Here is a 22,073-nt window from a genome sequence, read left to right as displayed (position 1 = left end):
ACATCTCCCAATCTATCACCATTTAAATAATACTCTGCCATTCTGTTTTTCCTACCAAAGTGGATAACTTCACACTTATCCACATTATACTGCATCTGCCATGTATTTGCCCACTCACTCAACCTGTCTAAGTCATTTTGAAGCCTCTTTACATCCTCCTCACACCTCACATTCCCACCTAGTTTTGTGTCATCAGCAAGTTTGGAAACATTACATCTGGTTCCCTCATCCAAATCATTGATATATACTGTGAATAGCTGAGGCTGATATCCCTGCGGTACCCCACTAGTCACTGCCTGCCACTCTGAAAAAGACCCATTTATTCCTACTCTGTTTCCTGTCTGCTGACCAATTCTCAATCCATGCAAATATATTACCCCCAATTCCATGTGATTTAATTTTACACACTTATGTGGGACTTCATCAAAAGCTTCCTGAAAATCCAAATACACCACATCCACTGCTTCTCCCTGCTAGTTATGTCCTCAAAAAACTCCAGTAGGCTTCTCAAACATGATTTCCCTTTCATAAATCCACGCTGACTTTGTCTAATCATGTTGATATTTCCTAAGTGTTCTGTTATCACACCTTTTATAATAGACTCCAGCATTTTCCTAACTATTGATGTTAGGCTAGCTAGTCTGTAATTCACTGTTTTTCCCTCCCTCCTTTTTTTTTAAGTAGTGGGGTTACATTTTCCACCCTCCGATCTGCTAGGACTGTTCCAGAATTTTGGAAGATGACAACCAGCGCATCCAGTGTTTCCATGGCTGCCTCCTCTAGTACCCTGGGATGTAGATTACTCCTTTAGTACCCTGGGGATTTATCAGCTTTCAGTCCCATTAATTTCTACAGAACTTTTTTTTTTAAGTTATACTAATTTCCTTCAATTCCTCCTTCTCACTAGACCCTTGGTTCCCTAGTATTTCTGGAAAGTTATTTGTGTCTTCCTCTGTGAAGACAGGTCTAAAGTAGTTGTTTAATTACTCTGCCATCTCTTTCTTCACCATTAATTTCTATCTGTGCTAGTAATTAATCTGAAGAGATATTGTATAGTTTAAACAAATGGATCAAACTGGCAAATGAATTTCACTTAGGCAAGTGGGAGGTCATCCATTTTTGACCCAAAAGGGATAGAACAGAGTTCTTTCAAATGGTGAAAAGCTACAAACAGTGGAGGTCCAAAGGGACTTGGAAGTCCAGGTGTGTAGATCATTAGAATGTCGTGAACAGGTATAGAAAATAATCAAAAAGGCTAAGTGAATGCTTGCCTTCATATTTAGAAGTCACACTTCAGATATAAAAAGCCCTGCTGTAACCACACTTGAAGCGTTGAGAACAATTCTAGGCATCGCACCTCAGGAAGGAAATACTGACCTTGAAGGAATGCAGCGTTCTTTTACCAGACTGACATCTGGGCTCCAAGGGTTAAACTAAGAGGGGAGATTACACAAACTAGGGCTGTATTCCCTGGGATTATGAAGCTTAAAGGATGATTTGATTGAAGCTTTCAAGATATTAAAGTGAACAGATAGAGTAATTCCGATGGTTGGGGAGTCTGGGACTAGGGGGCATCGGCTAAAAGTTAGAGCCAGAGCTTTCAGGAGCGAAATGAGCAAACACTTCTACATACAAAGGATGGTAGAAATTTTGAACACTCTTTTGCAAATGGCAAATGACACTGGATCAATTGTTAATTTTAACTTAAGATTGATAGATTTCTGGTAATCAAAGGGACATGGGACAAAAGCTGGTATATGGAGCTCTCTCACAGATCAACCTTAATTTGACTAAATGATGGCATAGGTTCAAGGCTAAATGGCTTACAACTGTAGCTGTGTCAGTGCTACTTGAAGTAGTCTAGTCTAATTCAATTTCCTTGCCTTTTCCCTGTATCCTTTAACACTCTTCCAGCCGGATAACCAGCTCAATTTCCTTTAAAACAACGCTCCAGTTGCCATCTCAAAAACTACTTTCGGTAAAGCATTTCATATCCCATTGAACAATTCTTCCAACTTCCTTCTTCATCCTCTAGTTATAACTAACTGGTATCTCCAGGTTACTGATTCACCAATCAATAAAAACAATCTTTCACTATTTACCCTGTTATCATCTTTCAGCATTTTGAAGGCATAATTTACAGTCCCCTTAATATTGTGTTCCAGTAAAAGAAACACTTGCCATTTATAACCCCATCCACTTACTGCTCATTTATTCCAGCAAATGTCTGCTTAGTCTTTCAATGTTACAATGGCTTTCCCAAAATCGGGTTCCCAAAACATCATATAATACTCAAAGTTGTGTTTAACTAGTATCCGGTACAAATTTACGCCACTTCCTTGCTTTTATGTTGAAGATACTAATCCCAGAATCTCATTTTCCTGTTTTGGCCTTTTCCACAAAGTTTGAAAACTCTTACCAGTTAGGACAAATATAATTCCATTTTCTTTTCCCTAATATGTACTATGTCTTTGCTCTGTATCTGTCTACTCCATAAAACTGCCCATTATAAAAAGCCCTTTACCTTTACAGAAAATGTTAAATCCCAAAATCTCAAGTTTGCAACCATGTTACATGCTTACGTTTTCCGTTCAGAGACGGTCTGGGCCACCAGTTCATAGATCTGTGCACCATCAGTTGATGTTGAGATGACAAAGAAAGCCTTATTATCTGTAATGGACAAGGCCCAAAGGTCAGTTACAAACAGAACCAGTAAACATTCCTCATTTTGCCATTTCCAATTCTTGTTATCAAAATCTAAAGCTCCACACTAACAAAATTGGGAGAAGCTACTGGCTCCTGAAAGTATCTACAGCGAAACAGGCGGTCATTCAGTCCCTTTAACTTGTTCCATCATTCAATTAGATAATGGATGACCTGTATCTTAACTCCATCACCCCTATGGTTCCGTAACTCTTCATACCCTAGCATGATAGGAGTCTATCAATCTCACTTTTGAATCTGCCAGCTGACCTCAATCCTTAACCGCTATTTTCGGGGACTGAGTTTCAGATTTCCACCACTTTTTTCCTGACATCACTCCTGAGTGGCCTCACAAGGTTCTGCCTCTTGTGCTGAACTCCCTCGACCAGAGGGAATAGTTTCTCCCTATCCTATCAAATCCTTTAATCACGTTAAACACCTCAGTTATATCACCCCTTAATCTTCTAAACCTGAGAGAATACAAGCCTAGACCACCCAACCCAGTCTTGTAATTTAATCTTTTACTCCAGGAAAGTAAAAAGATTGCATGGTCACCTCTCAATGACAGTGCACTGGAGAAGTGAGATGCCACCTGGACCAAGTTGATGAGTGAATTAGAATGACCAACATACAACTGAAACAGAGGAGCTCAGTGTGTTCCCAGTTTTGGGGCCTTTCACTATCCTCTCATTTCTTTTGCCTCCAATTTTAATTTCTTTCTATGCAGTACCATGGGAGTGTTGACCCAATCAGACAAAATATCTGACCTGTTGCGACCTCCCGCACGAGCACAGCAGACAGTTTGATAATGGGGCTGAAGATGTGTTTGGTGTCTGCGTTGGCAGCGAGATTCTTACTGTGGCATTTCAACACCAATCGTTCATCCTGCTTCTGGGACAGAACCAGAATGTCTTCTAACAGCAGTGTGTAAAGATCTGGAATGACACGGAAAGATGGACAGAATTAGCATACTTAAATTACCAATGTGCAGTTCTCAGTGGTCAACGCTGGTCTGCTTTGTGCAAAATGTTTAGAACAATGCAGGGGATTGACAAGGGACTTGTGTCAGTAACTGTCTGTGTTTGGGACCAAGCTGAGATTCTGTACAGGAGTGGTTCTCAATCCGTGGAGAGCAATAAAAAATATATTCAAACTCAATCTGTGAAAATCTTGTTCCAAATGTAACTTCAGATTGAAAAAGCACACAGTGGCTCCTGGAAATATTTGCATGGTAACATTGTGAATCACTTTAAACAGAAACCAGTAAAACACTTTTGTAAAAAGTCAACATTTGAAAGAAAACTGGATGGGTCCTCCCATTTCTGCGATCTGAAGCTGACAATGAGATCAATAGCCTTGTTCTGGAAATACACAGAACACAGGGACACTTCTTAAAGGGACTCTCAGAATGGTGGAAAGGGGGGTGGGCGGAGGCAGGCGGTAGGGGGAAGGGGGTGTGGCAGTGCTGGAGCTCTGCCATGATGACTCCAGTTGCTTATACCTCCCTCTGTGCTTAGTGTAGCATCGCACAGCAAGGCTGATTGCTGACCAAGGTTCAGACCAAGGTTCAGTTTTTCTACTCAGCACAATTTAAGGGGACCCATACTGTAAATACCTGAGACACAGGGGGACCCGCACATAAATACCATAGAAAAGCTACGGCACAGAAAGAGGCCATTTGGCCAACCCTGTCTGCAGCAGCAGAAAAATAAAAAAATAAAAAACTAGCCGCCCATTCTCATCCCACCTTCCAGCACCTGGTCCGTAGCCTTGCAGGTTACTTGGCACTTTGAGTGCCAAGGGTACCCGTACCGTATCGAGATAGGAGAACAGTACCATAAATATTACCATAAATACTCCAGAGACAGGGTAACAGTATCGTAAATACCCAAGAGACAGGGTAACAGTACCGTAAGTACCCAAGAGACAGGGTAACAGTACCATAAATACCCGAGAAACAGGGCAACATGCACCGTAAATACCCGAGAGACAGGATAACAGTACCGTAAATACCCGAGAAACAGGGCAACATGCACCGTAAATACCCGAGAGACAGGGTAACAGTACCGTAAATACCCGAGAGACAGGGTAACAGTACTGTAAATACCCGAGAGATAGGGTAACAGTACCGTAAATACCCGAGAGACGGGGTAACAGTACCGTAAATACCCAAAAGACAGGGCAACATGCACCGTAAATTGCTGAGAGCCCTGGTAAACCATACTGTAAATGCCCAAGTGACAGGAACCTGCACTTTTGTGAATCAGGCAGGCATGTAATGATGTAAGGGCCTAAGCCCTTGACTTTATGCGACAAGTTTGAGGAACTTGCTACCTTTGTGTATGAGAACAAGGACTCTGAGTGAATTAGCAAACTGACCATAACACATGGTGCAGGAGCCTATATCAAGTGGAGGGAATTAAAAAGAATGTGGCAGAGATAGGGGACAGTATAATTGGGGGAAAAGACACTGTTCTCAGCAGCTCAGACAGGGAGTTCCGTGGGTTGTGCTGCCTGGCCAATGCCACAGTTCCAGATATCTGCTTGTGGCTAAAAAAGAGCTTGGAGTGGCTGGGAAGGATCCAGCTGCCATGGTCCATGTAGGAACCAATGCCACGGGTAGAACTTAAGGGTCTACAAGGGGAGATTGTGGAAGGGCGTGCTAAATTAACAAGTAGAACCTTGAGGGTAAATTATCTCTGGATTGTTACCTGAGCCACATGCAAATTGGCGTATGATCAAGCAAATTAGAGAATTAAACGTGGTGGGTTGAAGAAGGGGTTTCGATTCATGGGGCACTGGCACCAGTACTCAAGAAAGAGGGACCTATTCAACTGCAATGAGTTCCACATAAACCTGGCTGGGATCCATGTCCGAGTGAATTGTGTAACTAGGGCAATGGATTCGACTTTAAATTCAGAGAAGGGGGAGGGATCAGGTGAAGAAAAATTAAGAGGCAATAGAGCAGTGTCGGAAACACCAACAGAGTTGAGTGGGACAGGAAGGGACAGAGTTTAACACAGAGTGTACCAGCAAATAAGGTCTTTGCTAAGAATAGTAGTGAGAAAATAAAACTAAACACTCTTCATCTGAATGCATGAAGCATTTGTAAGAAGATAGATGAACTAGCAGCACAAAGGGAAATAAATGGTTTAAATCTAATCGCCATTACGGAAACACAGTTACAAGGGACCCAAGGTTGGGAAATAAATATTCCAGGGTAGAAAACATTTAAAGACAGACAGAATGGCAAAGGATGGAGAGTAGCCCTGATAATAAAGGACGACATAAGGACATAAGTGAAAAAGGATCTTGGTTCAAAGGATCAGGATGTAGAATCAGTATGGGGGGAGGATTAGGAATCATAAGGGTCAGAAAACATTGGGGATAGTAATTTATAGGTTCCCTAACAATAGTTATACCATTGAACCGGGCACTAAACAAGGAATAACTGGAGCTTGTAACAAAGGCAATGTAGTAATCATGGGCAGTTTAACCTTCATTATAAACTGGACAAATAATTTGCAACGCAGTCTGCAAGGTGAGCTTGTAGAATGCTTTCATGACAGTTTCCTGGAACAATGTGTTGTGGAGCCAACTTGGGACAAAGCTATTTTGGATTTAGTTTTGGGTAATGAGGCTGGGCTATTTAGTAATACCATGATAAAAGATCCTCTGGGAAAAAATGATCATGAGACAACTGAATTCCATATTAAGTTTATTGAAAGCAATATAGTGGAGTCCGAAACAAAAATCTTAAACTTAAACAAAGACAACTGCATGGGTATGAGGGAAGAGCTGGTAAATAATGTCAAAACCATGAATGTAAATAAAGTGAACAGGGGAAACCATTCAAACTTGTAACAAATATACATTCCAATAAAAAACAAAAACTTGGCAAGAAAAATTACTACATGGTTTCCTAGGGCCTTTCAGGATAGGGTTAGATTGAAAGAAGAGGCTTATAACATTGCAAAGAATAGCTATAAGCCTGAAGATTGGGAGAATTTTGTAAACCAGCAAAGATCAAAATATTAATATAAAGGAAAAAAATGGAATGAGAGTAAACTAGCCAGTAATATAAAAACAGATTGTAAGAGCTTTTGCTCTTTAGGAGAGATGCCCCCTTGGAGACAGAGACAGGAGCAATCATGGGGAACGAGGAAAGGGCAGACTTGCTGCACAAACATTTTGCGTCCGACTCTCAGAATAAGACAAATTATATATCAGAAATAAACTTAAGTAATTAAAATCAGCAACAAAAAGTACTGGAGAAACTTAAGAGACAAAAATCCCCAGGGCTTGGTGGCGTAAATCCTAGGGTTCCAAAAGAGACAGCTGCAGAGATAGTGGATGTATTGGTTACGATTTTTTAAAATTCCCTAGATTCCAGAAAGAACTCAGGGGATTGGAGCTAGCAAATGCAACACTGTTATTAAAGAAAAGAGTGACAAAGAAAACAGGAAACTACAGGCTAGTTAGCTTGACATCAATCATCAGGAAAACACTGGAATCACTTATTATGGAAGTCTTAACAATACACTTAAAAAAAATCATAGTATGATCAGACAAAGTCAACATGACTTTACAACAAGTTTGTTAGAGTTTTTTGAGGATGTAGGCAAGAGGGAGCTGGTAGATAGAGAAAAATCTGTTCCCACTGGTGAAAGGACTAAGGACAAGGGGGCACAGATTTAAGGTAATTGTCAAAAGAAGCAAAGGTGACATGAGGAAAAACTTCTTCATGCAGTGAGAGTTTCGGATCTTGAATGCATTGCCTGAGTGTGTAATGAAGGCTGGTTCAATCAAGATATTCAAGACGGAATTGGATTATTATCTGAAAAAGGAATAAAGCGCAGGGCTATGGGGAAAAGACAAAGGAATGGCACTAGGTGAATTGCTCCTTTGGAGAGGCGCACAGACATAAGGGGCCAAATGAACTCCTTCTGTGCTGTAACAATTCTGTAATTCTGTATCTAGCAGGGTAGATAAAGGGAAGCCAGTAGATGTAGTACACTTGGATTTCCAAAAGGCATTCAATAAGGCCCCGCACAAAAGGTTAACATGCAAGATAAGGGTTCATGGAGTTGGGAGCAACATATCAACATGGACAGAGAATTAGTTAATTGCCAGGAAGCAGAGGGTACGGATAAATGGGGCATTTTCAAGTTGGCAGGCTATAATAGTGGAGGGCTGTAAGGATCAGAGCTGGGGCCTCAGCTATTTACGATTTACATTAATGACTTAGATGAAGAGACAGAGAGCAATATATTCTCTAGCGTTTCAAAGAATGAGATTTCATTGAAACCTACAAAATACTTGAAGGAATGGACAGGGTAGATACAGGTAAGATGTTTCCCCTGGTTGGGGAGTCTAGAACCAGGGGACACAATTTCAAAATAAGAGGCAAAACCACTTAAGACCGAGATGAGGAGAATTTCTTTTACTCAGAGGGTTGTGAATCTTTGGAATTCTCTAACCCAGAGGGCTTTGGAAGTTCAGTCATTGAGTACGTTTAAAGCAGAGATTGACAGATTTCTAAATACCGATGACATAAAGGGATATGGGGATAGTGCAAGGAAAAGGCATTGAACTAAATGATCTGTCATGATCGTATTGAATGGCAGTGCGGACTCGATGAGCTGAATGGCCTTCTCCTGTTCCCATGTTCCTAAAGTTTGCTGATGATACCAAGCTAGATGGGAATGTAAGCTGTGAGGAAGACACAAAAAGGCTGCAAAGAGACATCTACAGGATAAGTGAGTGGGCAACAAGTTGGCAGATGGAATATTTTTTGGCTATATATGAAGTTTTTTACTTTGGTAGGGAGAATAGAAAAGCAGAATATTTAAAAGATGCAAAACTTTCGAATGTTGATTATCAGAGATTTGTGTGCTCATACAAGTAACACAAAGTTAGCACGCAGGTACAGCAAACAGTTAGGAAAGCAAGTGGCTTGTTGGCCTTTATTGCAAGAGGACTGGAGTGTAAGAATAAGGATGTCTTGTTAGAATTGTACAGGGCTTTGGAAAGACTACACCTGGAATACTGTGCGCTGTTTCTGGCTCAATATCCAAGGAAGGGTATGTTTATATTGGAGGTGGTACAGATTTACTTGATGGTTTCTGGGATGAGAGGGCTGTCTTACCATGAAAGGCTGAGCAAATTGGCCTGTTTTATCTGGAGTTCAGTATAAGAGGTGATCCCATTGAAACACACAAAAATCTGAATGGGTTTTAAAGATATGCACCAGGAGCTACTACTGTAATTACCTGTTGACAGGAATCAATGCAGTTTCCCAATTTAACACTGGGCAGTAGGGCAGCCACCTATTACAGAGCAGTGTGCAACTCCTCTATCATCAAAATGCAGTTAATAAGCAACATACTTTACTGTGATAAGTCAGACTCCTTTCCATCTGACATTCGCATGTATGTGAGGGGTAGAGTATGCAAAAAGTTGTGTCCAAGTTAAAATACACAGCAGGGTACATGGTCTGTGTCCCTGTCCAAATTCCAAATGAAATCTCGTGTCTGTGTTTACACTGTCCTCCCAAGAATCAAGATCTAATATGTCTCATGTTCTGATGTTGCTTTTTACTCACCGATTGTCTTGTCTTTATTCACCCGCCAAATCAGAGGGCCTTCATGGATCATGTTCCGCTTTGTAAGGTCCAGATTCTTAAATGAAAGAAGTAATTACAAGTTATTACACTAAATGCAAAGAGGATCTTCATAATGCGGCGTCAGTCATTTCTCAACATGACCACACCTCTCTCAGGTTCATTAGTATATATCTTTAATTAGCGAGGGACTTTTGCTTTTTTTTTCCCCAGTCACTCACCCGAAATTCCTCAATCAGTGGGTAATCTGACTGCTTCAGGCTGGACAGGTCCAGGCGACGCTGGTAATCTTCCAACCGCTGACACAAGGAAACAATCTATTAACTTTCACAAAGCAACACTGGACATACTGTAACAATGACAGATTAAAGGCCCTTTGATCTTGCTGCCTGTCCCAACCTTACACCCAACATAATTTCACATTTCAAAAAGTCAGCCGCTAGCTCTTCGATAAACAGGACACTGCTCCACAAATTTCAGGCTCCATTGCTCGATTCCTCCCGCCCTTGGCATGTGCTAACACTGCCCAATTAAGGAAAGTAATGGTAAATCAAGTGAAGTTTAACGAGTGGAACAGAAACTACCTGAACTTGCTCTCTATCAGGGCGCCATTTGTTTCTTTAACAAAGTGTGTTACCTGTCCGAAAAATAAACTTCTAAAAATACACACTCACCACATTATAGAAATAATAAATGAGCTATTCCTGTTGATTTTGCAAGGAAAGGATTAAGCAAGAAAATCTCCATCTGATAAACCTTTGGCTACTTATCTGGTGAGAACACTTTCAGTTCTGGGCAACTCACATCTGTCAGGTTCGTGTGGAAAGCAACCTGCAAACTCATGTGTGTGTGCAGGGTAAGGCTCAATGCAGAGAGCTTTCTCTGTGCAAATACTTACCTGTTTATTCTCAGCTTCCTTCACAGCCTGGTTCACAAAGTTCAGAATCTGCCGACAGCATTCTGCTGCTTTCTTCACCTTCTTCTTCTCTTCATGTTGTTCTGGATCTAAGAATAAGGAGACCTGTCCCATTAGGGAAGAGACTTTCACCCCCCTCCAGAGAATTATGCACCAGATTTAAATGAAATTACCTGCAGAATGAGACTGCACAGAGCAACAGGAGAAAGGTTTATCCTCTGCAGTTCAATAAGAGGACGCACTTGGGAAGGGAAAATTAACAGAGGAAACCTCCTTAAATCCTAAAGAACAAGGGTGCAGAGGCACTCCTAGTATCTTCAAAGGCTCATTAGCAACACACTGATTAAAGGAAAATTACTGAAACTGTTTCAGGTAGTGTAACTGCACAACAAACTTTAGACATGACATTGAATTTCACTGAATTACTGTGCCAGTGTTTATGCTCCCACATGAGCCTTCTCTCTTCTTCCTTCACCTCAGCCTATCAGCTTATACCCGGCTAAATATGCGGAGTACAATGAGACACAAATTCTTACTCACAAATTAGTGATTCAGTTTAACTTCCTTACATTTCTCCCTTTTCTTCCTTCTTTGTTGAGGGTGGTGCAATCCTGCTGTATGATCCCATCCCTCCTACCATTCCAACCTTTTCATGACTTTTCCACATGCAATCTGGCACTTCTATCATTGTCATTCTCTGGGGTTCTCTCCCTGTTTGACCTGAGAAGATCCTTACCTGTGTTTTTGGCAATATTCTCCAGAAGCAGTGGGTATTTGGTCAGTCGCTGCATCTCAGTCGGGATGATGTCCTTTAGCTGCAGCCTCCGGCATTGCGGGTTACTTTGTGCCTCCTGCAACAGGTCACACCGTAACTTTTAAAAATGTATTCATTCATGGGATGTGGGCATCACTGGCTAGGCCAGCATTTATTACCAATCCTTAATCGCCCTTGAGAAGGTGGTAGTGAGCTGCCTTCTTGAACCGCTGCAGTCCATGTGGTGTAGGTACACCCACGGTGCTGTTAGGGAGGGAGCTCCAGGATTTTGACCCAGCGACAGTGAAGGAACGGTGATATATTTCCAAGTCAGGATATGAGTGACTTGCAGGGGAACTTCTAGGTGGTGGTGTTCCCATGTGTCTGCTGCCCTTGTCCTTCTAGATGGTAGTGATCATGGGTTTGGAAGGTGCTGTCTCACTAATGCCACCAAACCTCTCCTTCATCAGTCCTTGCCCCCTTAGGCATCTTGGAATCTCCTTCTCATGACTCCATCCCCAGAGGGATAAGTAACTGCTAAACAAATCTCCTCCTTGCTCTTACTGGCACTCTGCAGATCACCAATCACCACATTTGCTGTAAGGGATTCAATGACATTATCAGCAGCCCTTATGTTGCTCTACATTTTATATCAGAATCACTTTTCTTCAATAGAAGCTTGCAGTGCGGTTATGGGTAAGAAAGAAAACAGGTAGGGTGACAAGCGAGATGAGTGTTTGGTGGGGACAGTGTAGATGGAGCTTTACTCCGTATCTAACCCCGTGCTGTATTTGTCCTGGGAGTGTTTGATGGGAACAGCGTAGAGGGGGCTTTAGTCTGCATCTAACCCCATGCTGTACCTGTCCTGGGAGTGTTTGAAGAGGACAGTGTAGAGGGAGCTTTACTCGGTATCTAAGCCTGTGCTTTACCTGCTATAGGAATGTTCTGGCACTGCTGTCTTATTAATATGTAACATTTCAACCCTTGCCTCAGGTTTGTCATGTCTTGCAGTTAGGGTTTAGAGACTCTCACCTGAATGATGGCCTGGAATCTCGAATCTTTTTTCTGTTTTGATTTGATGAGTTCCAGGGCAAAGGGCTGATTACTGCAGAAAGTGGCAGCAGCTCGTTTAAACTTCTCCTCTTCAGAACAGCTGAACTAGAAAAAGAAAACAGGGGTTACTCAGACAGGAGTCAATCGTCTACCAGACGTTGGTGCAAACAATGACAATCCTACATAAGACAGGGTTTTGAATTGATAAGGGGACTTGTAATAAGCTTTTGGGATGAAGGCAATGATAACAAAGCCAGTACATATTGTCAATCCTTAGTTGTCCTAAGGAGTGGGGCACCTTCTTGCACCACTGCAGGTTTTGTGGTGAGCCCAGAATAGTGTTCAGAAGGGAGCTCAAAGACTCTGACCCAATAGCAATGAAGGAAGAGTAATAGATGACCAAGTCATATTGGTGTATAACTTGGAAGGAAATCAGGTTTGATGATGGTCAGACAACATTACTGCCCTTTGTCTTTTTGATGGAGGAGATTGCAGGTTTGGGATGTGCAGTAAACTTTGAGAATTCCAAAGTGTGTCCTGTAGATAGTACACACTGCAGCAACATCGAGTCAGTGCTGGAGGGAGTGGATATTGTGTCCAATAGCAAAAGCACCAATCACCTCTGTTGCAATTATCTAGGTGAGTGCTAAGTGTTCCTTTACACTCTGGGCTTGACTCTTGTAGATGGTGGGGAGGTCTTGAGGGGTCGGTAAGTGAACCACTTGTCGTCAGTCTCTGACCTGATCCTTAGCCATGGAATTGAAATGGTCAGTCCTGTTAAGCTTCTGGTCAATGACGATTCCAAAGAGATTAATAATGGGGACTTGCTGATTGGTGTCCATGGAAGTCACATGGAGATGGCTGGACATTCTCTCGTTTCAGATGGTTAAACGTCCCTTTCTACTTTTCACTCAGCCTGGATGTCACTGAGATTGTGCTGCAGAATGCTCTGGGCTGCTATTTGAGGAATTGTGAATGGAACTAAACATTTTGCCATCAGCAGCAAATAATCTCACTCCCAGCATGATGGAAGGAAGGTTACTGATGAAGCAGTTAGGAGATGGTTGGGCCTAGGATGCTACCCTGAGGAACTCCTGCAGCAATATCCTGGAGCTGAGATGATTGGCTTCCAGCAGCCACAACCATTTTCCTTTATGCAGGGTATGACTCCCAACACTAGAGGGTTTTCTCTTGGGGTACCCTGACCTCATTCAACTTCTTGTTAGACTACACTGCTGACACCAAATATTTGTTAACCAATTTTCTCATCAGTTAAAAGGCTGTGTAGTTCTGGGTAAAAGACTGGGTCAAAATCCTGGAACTCCCTCCCTAACAGCACTGTGGGTGTACCGACACCACATGGACTGCAGCGGCTCAAGAAGGCAGCTCACCACCACCTTCTCAAGGGCAACTACGGATAGACAATAAATGCCGGCCCAGCCAGCGATGGACACATCCCAAGAAAGAATAAAACAAAAGCCCAGACTTCTGCAAATTTTAATAAGAGTATATTAATTCTCGGTGACTAAATCCAGAGATTGCAGTCACTATATGGGGGTGTCTCAGCTGCATTCCCTACCTCTTCAAGGTCAGATCCCATGCAACCTCCTCTCGCTAGTTCACCGTGTTTAACAGATGCAAACTCACCCAGCTCAGCAGGTCTTCACCAATCTGATCAACCACAAAGTTTTCATTCCTTTTCCAGACTTTCCTCATCTGCTCATTTAATGACACTGGAAAAATAAACAAAACTCTAATGATCTATCTTTAAACAACATAACTTTTGATTTAATTTCACCAAGTGTAAAGTTGTTTCAGAGGCAGTAACCTGCTCATAGGATCACAGAATGATACAGCATAAAATGAGGCCATTCAGCCTTTCCTACTTATAATGTATCTTTGAAAGAGCCATCCAATTAGTCTCACTTCCCTACTCTTTTTTCCCAAAGTCTTTCAAATTTTCCCTTCAAGTATTTATCCAATTCTCTTTTGAAAGCTATCTTTAAATTTGCTTCCACTACCCTTTCAGACAGTACATTCCAGATCACAATGATTCACTGTCATGTTGTCTTTGGTTCTTTTGCCAATCAATTTAAATCTGCATCCTTTGGTTACTAACTCCCCTCCACTGGAAACAGTTTCTCCTTAATTCCTCGATCAAACCCTTTTTGAACACATCTATCAAATCTCCTCTAAACCCTCCCTGATCCAAGAAGGATAACCCCAGCTTCTCCATGTCTCTCCACATATTCTATTCCTCCATTCATCAAACCAATTGTCTTATTTACTGTCTGAAAAAAAGCCTTCAAGGTTTGACCATGTTGACAGGTTGTCCAGCCACCTTCAAAAATTTGTGTATATTTGCTCTCAGGTTTCTCTGTTCCTGAAACCCTTTTAAAATTGAACCATTTAGCTTACATTGCCTCTCCTTGGTCTTTGCCTAAATCACTAAGTGTCCAAAAGGAGGCGAGAGGATTTGAGAAGAACGTCAACTTTCTGCCCAGCTCAGAGTTGGGTCACACTGGGTGGAGAACATGATCCACCATCCATGAGAAGCAGCATTATGTTCAAGACCAGTGCTCACTCTGCAAATTTCCTTGCATTGTATCTCCTCAAACCTGGACACCAGAGGGGGCACTCACTGGACAGAGAGGAATCTCTGCCACCTCACAGGGCGGCACTGGTTAATTAATTTGATGAATAGGACTGTTGACAACCCACAGAACACCAGTAACACACTCCATCACATCGCTGGTGCAAAGATGCTCAATCTTCAGTCTCAGGACAGTCACTCAACCAACAACAAGTGTTCTGGTGCAGTGAGCAAGTGGCTGCCTGATCAGATTCTCACAGAGGTCAGTACCTGGGCTACATGAGATGTATTTGAAATCCAACATCATTTTAGCTACCAGTTATTATTGCAGTCAACTGGAGAATCAATCCCTCTCTACTTCAACAGCTTAAGGAGTGGGCCATTTAGGACGGAAAGGAGGAGAAATTTCTTCACTCAGAGGGTTGTGACTTTTTGAAATTCTCTACTCCAGCTGGCTGTGGATGCTCAGTCACTGAAAATATTCAAGGCTGAGATTAATAGATTGTTTTTGGATTCCAAAGGAATCAAGGAATATGAAGGTCAGGCAGGAAAGTGGAATCGAGGTTGAGGATCAGCCTTGATCTTACTAAATCACAGCAGGCTTGAGGGGTCATATGGCTCACTCCTGCTTCTATTTCTTATGTTCACAGATCAGCCACACACTCCCTTCCCAATCCCAACAACCTCTAGTTACCATGAAGCTGCAGAATTTCTTCAAGGTTGGAAAATATACTCTTCACATCAGCTGCAGGTAAGCTGCCATCTCGCATCATCTTCTGGTAAAAAATTACATCCAGGACTTTCAGCATTCGGATGTGAGCGCGTTCCGTGTGGAAAAGTTCTACCAAGTAACCAGAGGCAAAATGCAAATTTGTGATTCGATATAAATTGTAGATTAGAATCAGCACTAATAGTAATTTCTCACATGGACTCCCCAAAAGTCATTAGGAATTAACTATGCACTATGCGATCCCCTGCACTCGATGTGACACACCTCATCAAAAGCTCTGTGACCTCCATGCAGTCTCAGTGATCCTTTGCATTTCCTTCATCTGACCTCCTCCAGAACAGATCTGTCCCAGGACCTCCCGAATTCCCCATGCACAAAATGGCTCCGCCAATCCACCCTTGCATCCCCACAGCTGTGACTATCCTACTCAGCTGCAAAATGCTCCCCGCACTTCCCCATACCCACTGCACATCCGCCTACCCCCCCATAAGCCCAAAAATGCTAACTCCCACCACAGCCACAAGACCCACCTACTGCTACCCATCGCACAGAAGCTCAAGAGTTTCGTGCCAACCTCCACCACTATCTTACCATTAATAACTTCCTGCCGCTTGATCTCGTGTGGTTTCAGGCCGGACAGGATATCCTGGCTCACCAATTGCTGCCAATTGGCTGGGTCCTGCTCCACATCCGATAGATGTGTTTGATCTTCCTCTGCCTGAGTCAGGCACTGGCTCTGAGAACCAGGCTCAGTCCACGCTCCATATCCATGTCCATCCACTCTGACAAACCAGAAAACAAACATTACCAAAAGGTCGCAGGGTGATCCTTGCATAGCTTCAGCATCCAGTGATTAGATAGAGGGAATTGGCCACTATTTGCAAAGAAAGAATTTACACAGCTACAGCAAAGAGTAGGGAGGAGGATTAATTGAGTTTTCAGAGCTAGTACAGGCACAATGGGCCTAATGGTCTCCCTCTGTGCTGTAAAATACTACCTGCACACAGAGACTAGTTACGAATCAGACTCACTGTTGTGCAGTTCTGTAACAATCTCCTCAAACTTGCAACCTTGACAGAACTAACAAGATGATCTCAGAATCCCAGCTGCAGAGAATTTACAACATAGACAGTAACATAGATCATCACAAATACAGCAAAACTTGTCAGGCAACATGTCCTCATCAAAGGTTCTTTATTCATCCTTTGAAACTGAAGACCCAGTGACGGACCCGTTTCCACCAGTACTGTACCCCAGTGTTATACAGTGACAGACACATCGCCACCAATACTGTACCCCAGCATTACACTGTGACAGTCCTGTCGCCACCCGTACTGTACCCCAGTGTTATACAGTGACAGACCCATCTCCACCAGTGCTGTACCCCAGCATTATACAGTGACAGACTTGGCCCCACCAGTACTGTACCCCAGTGTTATACAGTGACAGACCCGTCCCCACCAGTACTGTATCCCAGCTTTATAAAGTGACAGTCCTGTCGCCACCAGTAGCGTACCCCAGCGTTATACAGTGAACGGCCTGTCGGCACCAGTACTGTATCCCAGTGTTGTAGTGACAGACCCATCCCCACCAGTACTGTATCCCAGCATTATACAGTGACAGACCCGTCCCCACCAGTACTGTACCCCAGTGTTATACAGTGACAGACCCATCCCCACCAATACTGTACCCCAGCGTTACACTGTGACAGTCCTGTTGCCACCAGTATTGTACCCCAGTGTTATACAGTGACAGACCCATCCCCACCAGTGCTGTACCCCAGCATTATACAGTGACAGACCTGTCCCCACCAATACTGTACCCCAGGGTTATACAGAGACAGACTCGTCCCCACCAGTACTGTACCCCAGTGTTATACAGTGACAGAGCCGTCCCACCAGTGCTGTACCAGTGTTATACAGTGACAGTTCCGTCCCCACCAATACTGTACTCCGGCGCTATACAGTGACAGACCTGTCCCCACCAGTACTGTACCACAGTGTTATACAGTGACAGACCTGTCCCCACCAGTACTGTACCCAAGTGTTATACAGTGACAGACCTGACCTCACCAATACTGTACCCCAGGGTTATACAGAGACAGACTCTTCCCCACCAATACTGTACCCCAGTGTTATATATTAACAATTCCATCCCCACCAGTACTGTACCCCAGTGTTATACAGTGACAGTTCTGTCCCCACCAATACTGTACCCCAGCGTTACACAGTGACAGATCCATTCCCACCAGTACGGTATCCCAGTGTTATACAGTCACAGACCCATCCCCACCAGTACTGTACCCCAGTGTTATACAGTGACAGACCCATCCCCACCAATACTGTACCCCAGCGTTACACTGTGACAGTCCTGTCGCCACCAGTACTGTTATACAGAGACAGACTCGTCCCCACCAGGACTGTACCCCAGTGTTATACAGTGACAGAGCCGTCCCCACCAGTGCTGTACCAGTGTTATACAGTGACAGTTCCGTCCCCACCAATACTGTACTCTGGCGCTATACAGTGACAGACCGGTCCCCACCAGTACTGTACCAGTGTTATACAGTGACAGACCTGTCCCCACCAGTACTGTACCCAAGTGTTATACAGTGACAGACCTGACCCCACCAATACTGTACCCCAGGGTTATACAGAGACAGACTCGTCCCCACCAATACTGTACCCCAGTGTTATATATTAACAATTCCATCCCCACCAGTACTGTACCCCAGTGTTATACAGTGACAGTTCCGTCCCCACCAATACTGTACCCCAGCGTTATACAGTGACAGATCCATTCCCACCAGTACTGTATCCCAGTGTTATACAGTGACAGACCCTTTCCCACCAATACTGCACGCCAGTGTTATACAGTGACAGACCCGTCCCCACCAGTACTATACCCCAATGTTATACATTGACAGACCCGTCCCCACCAGTACTGTACCCCAGCGTTATACAGTGACAGACCTGTCCCCACCAGTACTGTAACCTTGAGTTATACAGTGACAGACCTGTCGCCACCAGTACTGTACCCCAGTGTTATACAGTGACACAACTGTCCCCACAAGTACTGTACCTCCGTGTGATATAGTGACACACTCGTCCCCACCAGTATTGTATCCCAGCGTTATACAGTGACAGATCCGTCCCCACCAATACTGCACCCCAGTGTTATACAGTAACAATTCTGTCCCCACCAGTACTGTACCCCAGTGATATACAGCGACAGTTCCATCCCCACTAATACAGTACCCCAGCATTATACAGTGACAGACCTGTTCCCACCAATACTGTACCCCAGTGTTATACAGTAACAATTCTGTCCCCAGCAGTACTGTACCCCAATGTTATACAGTGACAGACCTGACCCCACCAGTACTGTACCCCAATGTTATGCATTGACAGACCCGTCCCCACCAGTACTGTACCCCAGCGTTATACAGTAACAGACCTGTCCCCACCAGTACTGTACCCCAGTGGTATACAGTGACACAACTGTCCCAAGTACTGTACCCCCGTGTGATATAGTGACACACTCGTCCCCACCAGTATTGTATCCCAGCGTTATACAGTGACAGATCTGTCCCCACCAATACTGTAACCTAGAATTAGAGTGACAGACCTGTCCCCACCAGTACTGTACCCCAGTGTTATACAGTGACACAACTGTCCCCACAAGTACTGTACCTCCGTGTGATATAGTGACACACTCGTCCCCACCAGTATTGTATCGCAGCGTTATACAGTGACAGATCCGTCCCCACCAATACTGCACCCCAGTGTTATACAGTAACAATTCTGTCCCCACCAGTACTGTACCCCAGTGTTATACGGCGACAGTTCCATCCCCACTAATACTGTACCCCAGCATTATACAGTGACAGACCTGTTCCCACCAATACTGCACCCCAGTGTTATACAGTAACAATTCCGTCCCCACCAGTACTGTACCCCAGTGCTATACAACGACAGTTCCATCCCCACTAATACAGTACCCCAGCATTATACAGTGACAGACCCGTCCTCACCAGTACTATACCCCAATGTTATACATTGACAGACCCGTCCCCACCAGTACTGTACCCCAGCGTTATACAGTGACAGACCTATCCCCACCAGTACTGTAACCTAGTGTTATACAGTGACAGACCTGTCCCCACCAGTACTGTACCCCAATGTTATACAGTGACACAACTGTCCCCACAAGTACTGTACCTCCGTGTGATATAGTGACACACTCGTCCCCACCAGTATTGTATCCCAGCGTTATACAGTGACAGATCCGTCCACACCAATACTGCACCCCAGTGTTATACAGTAACAATTCTGTCCCCACCAGTACTGTGCCCCAGTGTTATACAGCGACAGTTCCATCCCCACTAATACTGTACCCCAGCATTATACAGTGACAGACCTGTTCCCACCAATACTGCACCCCAGTGTTATACAGTAACAATTCTGTCCCCACCAGTACTGTACCCCAGTGTTATACAACGACAGTTCCATCCCCACTAATACAGTACCCCAGCATTATACAGTGACAGACCTGTTCCCACCAATACTGTACCCCAGTGTTATACAGTGGCAGACCTGTCCCCACCAGTACTATACCCCAATATTATACATTGACAGACCCGTCCCCACCAGTACTGTACCCCAGCGTTATACAGTGAGAGACCTATCCCCACCAGTACTGTAACCTAGTGTTATACAGTGACAGACCTGTCCCCACCAGTACTGTACCCCAGTGTTATACAGTGACAGACCTGTCCCCACCAGTACTGTACCCCAGTGTTATACAGTGACACAACTGTCCCCACAAGTACTGTACCTCCGTGTGATATAGTGACACACTCGTCCCCACCAGTATTGTATCCCAGCGTTATACAGTGACAGATCCGTCCACACCAATACTGCACCCCAGTGTTATACAGTAACAATTCTGTCCCCACCAGTACTGTACCCCAGTGTTATACAGCGACAGTTCCATCCCCACTAATACTGTACCCCAGCATTATACAGTGACAGACCTGTTCCCACCAATACTGCACCCCAGTGTTATACAGTAACAATTCTGTCCCCACCAGTACTGTACCCCAGTGTTATACAACGACAGTTCCATCCCCACTAATACAGTACCCCAGCATTATACAGTGACAGACCTGTTCCCACCAATACTGTACCCCAGTGTTATACAGTGACAGACCTGTCCCCACCAGTACTATACCCCAATATTATACATTGACAGACCCGTCCCCACCAGTACTGTACCCCAGCGTTATACAGTGACAGACCTATCCCCACCAGTACTGTAACCTAGTGCTATACAGTGACAGACCTGTCCCCACCAGTACTGTACCCCAGTGTATACAGTGACACAACTGTCCCCACAAGTACTGTACCTCCGTATGATATAGTGACACACTCGTCCCCACCGGTATTGTATCCCAGCGTTATACAGTGACAGATCCGCCCACACCAATACTGCACCCCAGTGTTATACAGTAACAATTCTGTCCCCACCAGTACTGTACCCAAGTGTTATACAGCGACAGTTCCATCCCCACTAATACTGTACCCCAGCATTATACAGTGACAGACCTGTTCCCACCAATACTGCACCCCAGTGTTATACAGTAACAATTCCGTCCCCACCAGTACTGTACCCCAGTGTTATACAACTACAGTTCCATCCCCACTAATACAGTACCCCAGCATTATACAGTGACAGACCTGTTCCCACCAATACTGTACCCCAGTGTTATACAGTAACAATTCCGTCCCCAGCAGTACTGTACCCCAGTGTTATACAGTGACAGACCTGTCCCCACCAGTACTGTACCCCAGTGTTATACAGTGACAGACCCGTCCCCACCAGTACTGTACCCCAGTGTTATACAGTGACAGAACCGTCCCCTTGTGCTGTCTAAACTGGTTGAAAAGAGATGTGCGATTGCTTCCATTGTACTGAGCACCTCCCCTGCAGGCGCCTCAGTTTGCGTATTTCTGTTCCACTGCTAAATTGCTGTCCACAATCACATTTTCTTTCTTTCAGCATATCCCAGATCTGTCCCCTTAGGTACTGACCTGCGACCTGGTTTCGGGGTGCATGGTGGTGTGGCAGTCTCCAGACTCCTGAAACGCAAGTGAAAATTAAACAGCAAGTTAAAAATTTGAAATCTGGTTCCCATGCCCTCCGGCCCCAAGTCCAGTCCCCACGCCCTCCGGCCCCAAGTCCAGTCCCCACGCCCTCCGGCCCCAAGTCCAGTCCCCACGCCCTCCGGCCCCAAGTCCAGTCCCCACGCCCTCCGGCCCCAAGTCCAGTCCCCACGCCCTCCGGCCCCAAGTCCAGTCCCCACGCCCTCCGGCCCCGAGTCCAGTCCCCACACCCTCCGGCCCCGAGTCCAGTCCCCACGCCCTCCGGCCCCGAGTCCAGTCCCCACGCCCTCCGGCCCCGAGTCCAGTCCCCACGCCCTCCGGCCCCGAGTCCAGTCCCCACGCCCTCCGGCCCCGAGTCCGGTCCCCACGCCCTCCGGCCCCGAGTCCAGTCCCCACGCCCTCCGGCCCCGAGTCCGGTCCCCACGCCATCCGGCCCCGAGTCCAGTCCCCACGCCCTCCGGCCCCGAGTCCGGGCCCCAGGCCCTCCGGCCCTGAGTCCAGTCCCCACGCCCTCCGGCCCCGAGTCCGGTCCCCACGC

The 22,073-nt window shown here is 44.8% G+C and overlaps 1 protein-coding gene across 5 annotated transcripts in view; it reads right to left on the bottom strand.

Annotated features, from left to right (window-relative positions):
• The window catches only part of LOC121269557 (rho guanine nucleotide exchange factor 12-like), a 135,688-nt gene that overhangs the window by 17,520 nt on the left and 96,095 nt on the right, over positions 1 to 22,073 (bottom strand). For all 5 annotated transcript variants that reach the window (XM_041174242.1, XM_041174238.1, XM_041174241.1 and 2 more), the window contains 11 exons: positions 21,464 to 21,511; positions 15,963 to 16,153; positions 15,336 to 15,482; positions 13,696 to 13,781; positions 12,028 to 12,153; positions 10,978 to 11,092; positions 10,224 to 10,330; positions 9,547 to 9,624; positions 9,308 to 9,383; positions 3,471 to 3,638; positions 2,583 to 2,670 (listed from right to left, as the gene is read on the bottom strand). In XM_041174242.1, coding sequence (XP_041030176.1) covers positions 2,583 to 2,670; positions 3,471 to 3,638; positions 9,308 to 9,383; positions 9,547 to 9,624; positions 10,224 to 10,330; positions 10,978 to 11,092; positions 12,028 to 12,153; positions 13,696 to 13,781; positions 15,336 to 15,482; positions 15,963 to 16,153; positions 21,464 to 21,511 — 1,230 coding nt within the window. The remainder of the gene's footprint in view (positions 1 to 2,582; positions 2,671 to 3,470; positions 3,639 to 9,307; positions 9,384 to 9,546; positions 9,625 to 10,223; positions 10,331 to 10,977; positions 11,093 to 12,027; positions 12,154 to 13,695; positions 13,782 to 15,335; positions 15,483 to 15,962; positions 16,154 to 21,463; positions 21,512 to 22,073) is intronic.

This window comes from Carcharodon carcharias, chromosome 25 (assembly GCF_017639515.1).
Source record: "Carcharodon carcharias isolate sCarCar2 chromosome 25, sCarCar2.pri, whole genome shotgun sequence".
In the NCBI taxonomy this organism is placed as follows: Eukaryota; Metazoa; Chordata; class Chondrichthyes; order Lamniformes; family Lamnidae; genus Carcharodon; species Carcharodon carcharias.
This window is presented reverse-complemented; position numbering and strand designations above follow the sequence as displayed.